At 37.2% G+C, this 13,472-nt stretch overlaps 1 protein-coding gene across 1 annotated transcript; it reads left to right on the forward strand.

The window, feature by feature from the left end:
• Positions 1-4,419: 4,419 nt before the first annotated feature.
• Positions 4,420-5,355, forward strand: LOC311581391 (olfactory receptor 52E1-like; the record flags this gene model as incomplete). The annotated part of the gene is made up of 1 exon (XM_084753570.1): positions 4,420-5,355. One exon carries the CDS (start codon positions 4,420-4,422, stop codon positions 5,353-5,355), a length of 936 nt encoding a protein of 311 aa, XP_084609696.1.
• Positions 5,356-13,472: the final 8,117 nt, after the last annotated feature.

Consider the following 13,472-nt stretch of genomic DNA (forward strand, 5'->3'; position numbering starts at 1 on the left):
GAGAAAATTTCTGAATTGATTACAAAGGGAAGAATAAGGTTGCGTCAACTGTCAGGGATGGACCCGGCGGAAATTGTAGTGCCTCTTACTGATTCTGAGATTATGTCACTATGGGTAATTAATGAAGATTGGCAAAAAGCTTGTAGTAATTATTTGGGAGACATTAACAATAGATACCCAAAAAGCAAACGTATACAGTTTATAAAAAGAACTAATTGGATCCTTCCAAGTATTGTAAAGAGGTCACCAATCTCAGGGGCACACACCTTTTTCACTGATGCAAATAAATCAGGGATGGCTGGTTATAAGTCTGAGAAAATGACCAAGGTGATTAAAAGCCCCTTTACATCAGTTCAAAAATCAGAATTATATGCTATCCTTATGGTTTTGTTAGATTTTCCTGAACCTCTTAATATAATTACTGACTCTCAATATGCTGAAAAGGTTGTTTTGCATATAGAAACTGCTGAATTTACTCCTGATAACACAGAATTGACTACTTTATTTATAGAGCTGCAACAGGTCATCAGAAGCAGAAATTATCCCTTGTATATTACTCATATTCGATCCCATACAGGTTTACCAGGTCCATTGGCAGAAGGAAATGAAGAGATCGACAAATTATTGATAGGTAATGTATTCGAAGCCTCCAAATTTCACGAAAAACATCATGTCAATGGTAAGGGGTTGAAGAAAAGATTTTCTATCACTTGGCAACAAGCTAGAGAAATAATTAATAAATGTCCTACATGTTCCTTATATAGTCAACTACCATTACCTGCTGGAATTAACCCTAGAGGTAACAAAAGGAATGAAATTTGGCAGATGGATGTGTTTCATTTTGCAGAATTTGGAAAAATGAGATATGTGCATCATACCATTGATACCTATTCAGGTTTTCAATGGGCAACTGCCTTAAGTTCTGAAAGGGCTGACTGTGTGATTACTCATTTACTAGAAATAATGGCATTTATGGGAATACCTGCACAAATTAAGACTGACAATGCTCCTTCATATGTGTCCCTTAAGATGAAAAACTTCTTTATGTATTATAATATAAAACATGTTACTGGTATACCTCACAATCCCACAGGACAAGCAGTTGTGGAAAGAGCTAATCGTACCTTAAAAGAAATGCTTATTAAACAAAAGGGAAGGGTAAAGACACCCAGGGATCGATTAAATAATGCTTTGTTGACTCTAAATTTTCTTAATGTGAATGATGAAGGGACGTCAGCTGCGGAGAGACATTGGATAATAGAAAAAACTGAAGAATTGGGGCAACCAATATTCTTCAAGGACTTGGAAAGTATGAAATGGAAACCTGCAGTAGTTTTGAGATGGGGTCGTGGGTATGCGTATGTTTCCACAGGGAATGAAAATATATGGCTACCAACTAAACTTATAAAGATTAGATCTGACCATATAACAAGTGAATCTTAAGAGCTACCTGGTTCTTAACAGCTTGACATTGTTCCTTACAGCTTGGAGAACTAATGCCCTCTTCTGTCCTATTGGTGTATATGCAGGTAGAGCCCTGTATTTGCAAAAAGCAGGACAATGCTGAAGACAGCAGGCAGCATGGGTGATTTAACCCCAAAAGCATGCCTCTGGCACCTCGAGCAAGATGCCTCAAATGATGTTCCCTTGAAAATTATATATGTACTAACATACCTGTACTAATGATTTATAAAGTCTGCTTACTTTCAGAGCAAAAAACAGGACAATTATGAAGATCGAACTTCTGCCTCTGGCACTACTGCTTCTTCCAGAAATTGCATGCATATTAACAATAAATCGGCTAGCCGAAAGGATCGATCCCAAAAGGACTGGACAAAAAACAGCTAGCTTTTCCAGCGCTTGGCCAATATATTATTTTTCTTGGGTACCCGAAAAATATTTTTCTCTTAAACAGCATCAAGTAATTTTGAGAACACGACGCCCCCATTCCCAGTAGGTGGGATGTGTGTTTTTGGTGGGTTACCGATGCTCATCTTTGCCTAACGGGGTTATTTACAATTAATAAAAGTTCATTTGGGGATTTCTTTCTTCTATCTTTCTTTCTCTCTTACTTTCTATCCCTTTTAATATTAAGAAAAAGGGGGGAAGGAAGGGAGGATACAGGATTGTAGAATAAAAGGTAGATTATTGAATCTACTAACTTAAAAATTTCTACATTGGTATTGTAGATTGATGGAAATTTAAGACTTTTGATTGATGGAAATTTAAGACTTCAACTTTTGCTTCACATTGATATGAACTTAAATTGTATACTCCATTCATTTTTGCCTTATGTATTGTATGTTATATGTTGACAAAATATTGTATATTGTATGTCAGAAATTTACGTTCTTTTTGTTCAATGTTTATTTGATGTATTATTCATGTACCACTAATGTCTTATAAAAAACTGTTTGGAATCATTGGGGATAAAAGTTGGTATTTAGTTACGTAGAAATCCTATTAGATACTCACTTTGTTATAGAGCAGGTTTGTTTAATAGCTTGTCTATGTCTGCAAAGGAATAGATTGATAACTGTAAGAATAGATAGATTTGCTCTTCAAACTCTTCAGAGATCCACAGAATATGGCATTTAATGATGAGGGCTTTCCTGACAGAGAGAGACATCCGCTCCTGGCCGCCTCTCCATTTGCATCATTGAAGATGGGGGCTTCAAGAGACGCTGGTGACAGAATGGTCACTAGACGGAAAAACTGCTCTGCTACTGCTCTTATCTCTACGGCTGATGACAGGCTGACTGTCTGCAACGATCAACAATGATGCTGGAAAGATGACTGTCCAGCTTTAAAGAGAATAGATGGACCAGACCGTCGGATTTCCTGCTTCAAAAAGCAGTTCGTTGGATGTTTTGGGCCGAAAGGCTGAAGACTGATTGCCCCAATGAAGGAGAGAATTCGATGACTATCCAGGCAGTCTGCTCTCTCTGTACTCTGCAACTTGGAAGTTGCCTGCCAGCAAAAGCAGTTCGTTGGATGTTTTGGGCCGATAAGGCTGAAGACTGATTGCCCTAATGAAGGAGAGAATTCAGTGACTATCCAGGCAGTCTGCTCTCTCTGTACCCTGCAACTTGGAAGTTGCCTGCCAGCACTTCCTTTATTAGATAGATTTTCCTTCTTGGGTCTCTGATGGGATTGAAGACTAGATAGCCACAGTGTTACTAGAAGCTTTAGTAGATTAATAATTACAATTTCTCATGAAAGAAAAGGACTCTCTTTGGTAGGATAGTGGTATACTTTCCCTTAGGTTAACAAGCATAAAAGGACTTTGTTATGTTCTTGATTCCTGATGAGTATGTATATATGTATATATGTATATATGTGTATATAGTTCTTAATTTTTTAGAGAGAAGGGTGAGGTATAGGAAAGATTAAGCTTTGTCTCAGGTGGAAGCAGTCTTGGCGGGCTTTACCCTTGAGGCACACCATGAATACCTTGTGAGAGACTGTTTGGAGCCTTCCTGGGCTTGGAATTCAGGAAGCCTACCTAGGAACCCCACCGTGGCTATTGTTTTCCTAATTGACCCTCGAAGGGAGAAGGGACCGCCCTTTGCATATGACTGGGAAGAGGTAGGAGGAGAGAAGGAGAAGGCGCGGAGAGAGAGGAGAGGACCGGACCAGCTCGTGGGACTGAGACACCTAAGGACCCGTCCTGCCGAACGGATTCCAGGAGGTTTTAATCTTCTGTCCCTTTAACCTTTTTTTTCCTTCTTGTATATGCTAGTTGGGTTGTATAATAAAGTTTAATTGTTAATAAACTGAGCCAACAATGAACACTCTCAGCTCATCTTCTGCAGGCATTCTTCATTTAGATCCTGGAAAGTTTATTTTAGACAGTCTCTTTTCTCAACTGAAGTCTGGAAATTAGTGAATGACTGTTATCAGTCAATTGACATATTGGGACTATTTTTTTCTTTATTATTTCTAGTGACTTCATCTTTGAGGTGTGTGTATATGTGTGTGTGTCAGAGTGCAATGTTTGTAGATGTTAGAAAAAGATGTCAGATCCCTTAAGCTGGAGTTACAGGTGGGTGTGTGCTGCCTGAGGTGGGTGCTTGGAACCAAGGGCTAGCAGCTGAACAATCTCTCTTTCATCACCACCCTCTTTTAAAATATGGAGTAGACTGAGAGCAAACTATAATTTGGGTATAACATAAGGGAAAATAATCTATTTTCAATATAAGGTAAAAAGGAAGAAAACAAAATACAATATATTTGTTTTATATTAAATTATAGACTTACTGAAAATTGAAATCACTGCAATCAAGAAACCTAGGTAATTATGACAGGAATTTCTCTGATATAGTATCTTGTTTTGTTGCATTAGAGAAGGATGCTGCCTACGCAGTGTATTTGATGTATTTAGTGTATGTGGTAATTTGGCTTAGCGGTCACAGAAAGATGGCTTCCCAGAACACTACTCTATTTCACCCATACACTTTTCTCCTCCTGGGAATCCCTGGGTTGGAAAACATGCATTGCTGGCTTGGATTTCCTTTCTTTGTTGTGTTCCTGACAGCTGTCCTTGGGAATATAACCATTCTTTATGTAATTCAGACGGAACGCAGTCTCCATCAGCCCATGTTCTACTTCCTTGCCATCCTCTCTTCGATTGACCTGGGCCTGTCCACATCCACTATCCCTAAAATGCTTGCAATCTTCTGGTTCAACCTGAGAGAAATATTATTTGAGGGTTGTCTCATCCAGATGTTCTTCATCCACCTGTGCACAGGTATGGAGTCAGCTGTTCTTGTAGCCATGGCCTATGATCGCTATGTGGCCATCTGTAATCCTCTTCGCTATACACTGGTGCTGACGAACAAGGTGGTGTTCATCATTGCTTGGGTCATCCTCCTGAGGCCATTGGTTTTTGCCATACCCTTTGTCTTGCTCATCTTACGGTTACCATTTTGTGGGCATCAAATCATCCCACATACATATTGTGAGCACATGGGCATTGCCCGCCTGTCTTGTGCCAGCATCAAGGTCAACATCATCTATGGCTTATGTGCCATCTCTATCCTGGTATGCGACATTGTAGCCATTATCATTTCCTATGTCCAGATTCTCCGTGCTGTGTTTCGACTGTCTTCTCAGGACGCCCAACTGAAGGCACTCAGCACCTGCGGATCTCATGTGTGTGTCATGCTGACATTCTACACTCCTGCTTTCTTTTCATTTATGACTCATAGGTTTGGCCGGAATATACCACGGTACATCCACATTCTCCTGGCTAATTTGTATGTAGTCATTCCACCTGCTCTCAACCCTGTAATCTATGGAGTCAGAACTAAACAGATAAGAGAACACGTACTGAAAATGTTTTCCAAGAAATAAAGCCCACCTTTGGTATTCATTAAAATCAAATAAAAACAAAACAAAACAGGACAAAACAAAACAAAAACCCCTAAAAAAAAGAGATGCATAGAAGAGGTCAGTCCTATTCAGTGTTCAAAACAGAAAAGGGAAATTTATAAGTTATGTATTCCTATTTAAGGGCAGGTTTGTCTATTTTGACATACTGACCTCTTGAGCCTCTCTCTCTAACCTAAATATTTAAAATTATGCCCAAGCCTTCATTAGAAAATATTTAAAAAATTTTTCAGTTCAGGAAAAAAATCATGATTCTTCAACTTGAAGCAAATGTTAGTGTTTCTTCATGTCCGCCTGAGCATACCAGCTATGTGCACAAAAAAGAACAAAATTCATAATCAGAGAAACAAAAAATGAATAATCAGAACACTTTTATGTAGTACTGTTAAACCCCAATGGCAGATCAGCCCTGTTAGTTTTGACCTCAAATTTATGAAGTCAGGGCATCTGCCACACATAGACTTGGACCATCAGTATAGCTGTATTCTTAAAATTTGTTTAGCTAATGTAGTGATATGAATCTGACCAAATAACCGAGAATTCCAGTTATGTGAGGCAATGTGATAATTTCCACCATGATCACAATTATAAAACCTTTGGGATTCTGACCAATGTGCTGGTAGTTCTATTTTTCCAAGGATTTCAAGCAAATATTATTTACTTGCTGTATTTGTAGTTAAATTTAATGTCAATAACTCAGAAATCATGTATTCTTTTTAAAAACTGTTTTTGTCTGGAAGGTTTACTATGTCCCATCCCTGAAGAGGGTCACTGTTATAGACTACTAGAAGTCCCAGCAATGGCAAGTCCAGCATTATCTATGTTTGGTTTTGTTTGATAGTTTCATTGGCATGAACTGTATATAATATCATCCAGTGTTATATAGATCTGTATAACATAGTTGGCATTATGTGAGTAAAGTTTCCAGGACCATCAACTTTGAAAATTCTGATAAAACCTAACTTTTAGCTAAGAATTATATCTAGAACCTGTAAAAATTTATAAACCACAAAGGTCTATTTGTCATTTTGAGATGAGATTGGCTTCCAAATACACTCCTTAAACTATTCCATGACATGCTTATTCTGTAGAATGAACTTCAGGGGAAAACAATATCTAGTGGTCTCATTGTTAAAAACATGAGATTACAAATTATTAAAGGCAACTTGTATTAATTCACATTGCAGTTAAACTAGATAATCTCTTGAAAAGTTGCCCAGACTTATGCTATATAAGTGGACACACAAATGATTCTTCTAGGACTTTAATGGGTATAACTATCTATGTCAACCCTTATATATGTTTTATTCAATTTATGAAATATCCTTAAGATTAGATTCCTATACTTGTACTCTTGAATAGATAAGACACATTTACTAAGGAGTGGAATAGCTGGGTCTTGAGGAAGCCCTGTTCTCATTTTTCTGAGATAGCACCAGATAGATTTCCAAAGTGGTTGTACTAGTTTGCATTCCCACCATCAATGAAGGAGTGTTCCTCTCTCCCCACATCCTCGCCAGCATGTGGTGTCAGTTGAATTTTTTATCTTAGACATTCTGATGGGTGTAAGATGGAATCTCAGAGTTGTTTTGATTTGCATTTCCCTGATGATTAAGGAGGTTGAGCGTTTCTTTAAGTGCTTCTCAGCCATTTGATATTCCTCTGTTGAGGATTCTCTGTTTAGTTCCCACCTTTGATCATGTCCCCTGGAAGGGGAGACCTGGTGGCACTCAGAGGAAGGACAGCAGGTTACCAAGAAGAGACTCGATACCCTATGAACGTATACAGGGGGAGGTAATCCCCCTCAGGAACAGTCATAGGGGAGGGGAATAAGGGGAAAATGAGAGGGAGGGAAGAATGGGAGGATACAAGGGATGGGATAACCATTGAGATGTAACAAGAATAAATTAATAAAGGAGAAAAAAAGACACATTTACTATTATTTTGAATGGTTTCCATATAATTGACATGGTTTTAGCACATTTGATAGGATTATAAGTGTAGCCATATAGACCTGGCATGTAGTATTAAACTCCTAAATGCATGTTTGGATTCTTTAATAAGTGATTCAGCACTTAGTTCATTCATTAGCTCTTGATATGAATGTCAGCTTTTTACTAGATTACAGATTTCCAGTCTTGTTGCTTTACTCTTGTGTATGGTATGGGCTGGGTCAGAGGGTCTTCGTCAGTGTCTACTCCATCTGAGTCTCTTTAGTCTACTACAGCTTTTGTCTTTCCTTTGTTCCTATTCCACAGATGAACCCAGGACCTATATTTCTAAGGCTCCCTCAGCAAATCATTGCTACTCCACCCCTACACATCTGGTGCTGAAACATAAAGAACACTATTACTTATTGTGCTAGTTTTGGTTAAGTCTTAAGCAGATGCAGACTTGAACATTTGCTAAGAATAGAGTGATTTGAATAAAAAAATTCCTCCACATACTCCCTCATAAAGATAATTTCTATGAAGATATGAATTTCTTCATACTATATGCAACAAAATTTCCAGGGCATACTGGGAATATATAACTAATTTTAGGAATGTGGTATATTCTCAGTGTTCCTTGATAAAAATCCAAATCTCTGGCTGATTAGGACTCAGGTAATCAAGTTTATTCCTTCTCAAGTCTCTGATGGATTTGAAGAGCAGATAGCTTAGTTTTACAATGAAGCTTAGTTGTTTAGCAGTTAAGACATTTATAGGTCTAGAGAGATGTTTTAAATTGATAATGAGAAGATGTGATGGAGATTGATATACATTCAGAATTTTAGATGCACCAAGATAGGGAAGATGGTTTCTTCAAGGCTGTCAAATACAAATAGCCAAAACACTTAGAATGTAACAGTTATATAACTCCTGGTTGTGTCATGTTTCTTTTTGCTATAGGTAGTTTATTGTATATATGTGTAATAATATAAATGTATATGTAAAACATATTTTGAAAAAAATTAAAAAATAAAACAGGAAAAAATCCAAACCTCCACTGTGCTTTTCATCATTTAGAAAGATTGAACTTTAAATTCACATCTCTTTTTTTTCATCCTTTAAAAATTATATAAAAGAGGAATGTTTATTAAATAATGGGTGGTTATAGGGAATGAATGTGATGGTAATCTTTGATAGCTATATATGTGGGAAAGTGTGTTTCTGAGGACTGTGGTGAGATTTGGCTGTAGATAAAATTAATGTTAGATTATATAAAATTATGATATTGAGGCTATACGGATGTTGAATGCTTATTTGTCTACTCATTGGCCAATAGGGCACACAAGTGAATGGACATTTACTGTTTGGTATTTGTGAACATGAACTTTATGTCAGATAAAGTTACATGATTTAAATGATAAAGCATACAAATACATATTCACTTATTTAAAACCAATAAACAATTGTTGATGCTTCCCATGTTTTTATTTTGAGAAATGAAGACTTTGGCTTACCTTTTCATGTAGTGTATAGGAAATTTATTTATATCTCCAGTCACATAATCAAAACTGCAAAAAAATTTTAAAAAATCATGGATGTCAAAATTCAATTTCCATTGTAGTGTTACCCTCTTTATAGTTACATTTGAGTATACACATGCTGTTGGTAGTCTCCTTAAAATGAATTTTATAATTTCAGCATAATTCTGTTGAGAATCATCCATGAAAAACAATAAACATTAACTAACACCAAAAGCTACAATTACAGTCAGAGAGTAAGGAGTGTTATCCACAAATTCATGAAAATGTGGGCAGGAACAGATTTCTGTAAAGCCATAGCATAGATCTGAGATAAATGATAAAGACTTCAAAAGCCCAAGAGAATATGGTGACTGGAAAAATAATGTCAGTGTCTGGTTCTTTCGTTGTGAAAGCATATAATTTCTCATAGTCCTAAATTATAAGTGTATAAGGTGTGAATGATTCACAGAACAATTAAGGCTAGATTTCTGTTCTTTGTATGAGCAGGATAAGAAGACTTCTGCAAATCTTCATTCATGCCACATGAAGAATGACATCTAATAGTAATTCATAAGGGTTCTGTAGTCATCAAGAAGCATTGTCTATGCTTAGACACTCATGTTTCAGCCAGTCAGAGCTAGTCCCATATGGTGGAATTAGCAATATAAGTTACCTGCTTGTTCTGCAGTTTAAATTCTTCACATCCTGATTGTAACCCCTCCCTCATTCCTTCCCGATCTCCCCCCTCTCCCTTATCCTGTCTCCCTTCCTCCCTTAGTACTTAGACAGGAGAGGCTTCTTCCCCTAATATCTGATCTCAGTCTATCAAGTCTCATCTGTATTAGCTGTAACCTCTTCCTCTGTGGCCTGGCATGGCCATCTTGCCAAGGGGAAGTGATCTAAGTTCAGTGGCCAGAGTTCATGTCTGAAGTAGTCCCTACTTTCCACAAGTGGGATCCACAAGGAGACTGTGCTACTACATCTGAGCAGTGAGTCTAAGTCCACGTCATACGTGGTCCTTGCTTGATGTTTCTGACTCTGTTTTGTAGTGTAGTTATCCTGTATTATTTGGCTAATGTCAAATTATGAGTGAGTATATAACATGCATGTATTTCTGGGTCTGAGCTACCTCACTCAGGATGATCTTTTCCAGTTCTATCCATTTGCCTGCCAATTTCAAGGTTTCCTTGTTTTTAATCACTGAATAGTATTCCATTGTGTAGATGTACCACAGTTTCTTTAGACATTTTTGGTTGAGGGACATCTAGGATGTTTCCAGATTCTGGCTATTACAAATAAAGCTGCTATGAACATTGTTGAGCAAATGTCCTTGTTGTATGGTGGAGCATCATTTGGGTATAGTCCCAGGAGTGGTATGGCTGGGTCCTGAGGTAGAATTATTCCCAATTTCCCGAGAAAGCACCAGATTGATTTCCAAAGTGGTTGTACAACTTTGCACTCTCACCAACAATAGAGAAGTGTTCCCCTGTCATCTGCATTTTTTATTCTAGCCATTTGGATAGGTGTAACATGGAATCTCAGAGTCATTTTGAGTTGCATTTCCCTGATAACTAGGGATGTTAAGCATTTCTTTAAGTGTTTCTCAGCCATGTGATATTCTGCTGTTGAGAATTCTCTGTTTAGTTCTGAACTGCATATCTTAATTGGGTTATTTGGTTTGGTGGTGTTTAATTTCTTGAGTTCTATATATATTATGAATATTAGTCCTTTGTCAAATGTAGGGTTGGTGAAGATCTTTTCCCAGTCTGTAGGCTGTCACTTTGTTCTGTTGACAGTGTCCTTTGTCCTACAGAGGCTTTTCAGTTTCATAAGGTCCCCATTTATTGATGGTTGATCTTATGGCCTGAGCTGTTGGTGTTCTATTCAGGAAGTTCTCTCCTGTGTCAATGAGCTCAAGGCTCTTCCTTGCTAACAGATTTAGTGTGTCTGGTTTTATGTTAAGGTCTTTAATCCATTTGAACTCATTTTTGTGCAGGGTGATAGATATGGATCTATTTTCATTTTTCTACATATAGCCATTCAGTTAGACCAGCACCTCTTATTGAAGATGCTATCTTTGTTCCATTGTATAGATTTGGTTTCTTTGTCGAAATTGAAGTGTCAATAGGCATGTGGGTTTATTTCTGGGTCTTTGATTCAGTTCCATTGATCAACCAGACTATTCCTATGCCAGTACCATGCTGTTTTTTTATAACTGTTGCTCTATAGTACAGCTTGAGATCCAGGATGGAGATTCCTCCAGAATATCTTTTATTGTACAGGATGATTTTAGCCATTGTGGGTTTTCTGTTTTTCCATATGAAGCTGAGAGTTGATATTTCAAGGTCAGTAAAGAATTGTGTGGGTATTTTGATGGCAATTGCATTGAACCTGTAGATTGCTTTTGTTAAGATGGTCATTTTTACTATGTTGATTTTCCTGATCTATGAGCATGGGAGATCTTTCCATCTTCTGAAATATTCTTCAAATTCTTTCTTCGGAGATTTGAAGTTTTTTCATACATATCTTTCTCTTTCTTGGTTAGAGCTACACCAAGATACTTTATATTATTTATGGCTATTGTGAAGGTATTGTTTCCCTAACTTCTTTCTCACTCTGTTTGTCCATATATTGAACCAACCCTGCATGCCTGGGATGAAGCCTACTTGGTGAATGATAGTTTTGAGGTGTTCTTGGATTTGGTTTGTGAGTATTTTATTGAGTATTTTTGCATCAATGTTCATAAGATAAATTGGTCTAACGTTCTCTTTCTTTGTTGAGTCTTCTGTGGTTTAGGTATCAAGGTGACTGTGGCCTCATAGAATGAGTTTGGTAATGTTCCTTCTGTTTTTATTTTATGGAATAGTTTGAGGAGAATTGGTATTAGCTCTTCTCTGAAAGTCTGGTAGAATTTTGTGCTAAATCCATCTGGTCTTGGGCTTTTTTTTGGGGGGGGGGAGGGGGAGACTTTTGATTACTGCCTTTATTTCCTTAGTTGTGATAGGGCTATTCAATTTGTTTACCCAATCTTGATTCACTTTTGGTAGTTGGTAACTATCAAGAAAATTGTCCATTTCATTTAGGTTTTTGAATTTTGTAGCATATAGGCTTTTGAAGACCTGATGATTCTTTGGATTTCCTCAGTGTCTGTAACTATGTCTTCCTTTTTGTTTCTGATTTTGTTGATTTGAATATCTCCCTCTGCGTTTTAATTAGTTTGGCTAAAGGTTTGCCAATCTTGTTGATCTTCTCAAAGAATTAGCTCTTGGTTTTATTGATTTTTTTGAATTGTTTTCATTGTTTCCAATTTATTGATTTCAGCCCTGAATTTGATGATTTCCAGCCATCTACTCCTCTTGGTTGTGCCTACTTCCTTTTTTTTCTCTTTCAGATGTGCTGTTAAGTTGCTAGTATAGGATCTTTCCAGTGTCTTTATAAAGACACTTAGAGCTATGAACTTTCCTCTTAGTACTGCTTTCATTGTGTCCCATAGGTTTGGGTATGTTGCTCCTTCTCTTTCATTGAATTCTAGGAAGTTTTAAATTTTCTCTTTTTATTTTGTCCCTTACCTAGATGTCATTGAGTAGGGAATTGTTCAGTTTCCATGAGTTTGCAGGCTTTTGGATGTTTCCTTTGTTGTTGAGCTCCATCTTTCATCCATGGTGGTCTGATAAGATGCAAGGGATTATTTTGATTTTCTTGTATCTGTTGAGGTTTGCTTTATGGCCAAATATGTGGTCAATTTTGGAGAAGGTTCCGTGAGGTGCTGAAAAGAAAGTGTAGTCTTTTGTCTTTGTGTGAAATGTTCTCTAGATATCAGTTAGGTCTATTTCGTCATGATGTCTAATCAGTTCTCTTGTTTCTCCATTTAGTTTCTGTCTTGATGATCTATCTATTGGGGAGAAAAGGGTGTTGAAGTCTCCCAACTATTAATGTGTGGGGTTTGATGTGTGGCTTAAGTTTTATTTCTTTACAAATTTGGGTGCTCTTGTGCTCTTGTCTTTGTGGCATAGATGTTCAGAATTGAGAAATCATCTTGATGTATTTTTCCTTTGATGATGATGTAGTGACCTTCACCATCTCTTTTTATTAGTTTTGGTTGAAAGCCTATTTTGTCAGATACTAGAATGGATACTCCAGCTTGTTTCTTAGGTCTGTTTGCTTGGAAGACAGCTTTACAACCCTTTACTCTGAGGTAATGTTCATCTTTATTGCTGAGGTGTGTTTCTTGTATGCAGCAGAATGATGGATTCTATTTTTGTATCCATTCTGTCAGCCTATGTCATTTTACTGGGGATTTGAGGCTATTGATGTTAAGAGATATTAATGACCAGTGGTTGTTAGTTCCTTTTGTTTTGATGTTGGTGTTGAGTGTGTGTTTCTGTGTTTTGGATTTGAGGATGTGGAGTTATTTATTTCCTGTGTTTTCCTGGGTGTATTTAGCCTTCTTGGGTTGGAGTTTTCCTTCTAATACCTTCTTTAGGGCTGAATTTGTGGTTAGATACTGACTAAAATTGGCTTTGTCATAGAATATCTTGTTTTCTCCATGTATGGTTATCGAAAGTTTTGCTGGGTATAGTAGTCTGGGTTGGCATCTGTGGTCTCTTAATGTTTGCATGACTTCTGTCCA

This window comes from Acomys minous (genome assembly GCF_964271855.1).
Source record: "Acomys minous genome assembly, chromosome: 2".
NCBI lineage: Eukaryota > Metazoa > Chordata > Mammalia > Rodentia > Muridae > Acomys > Acomys minous.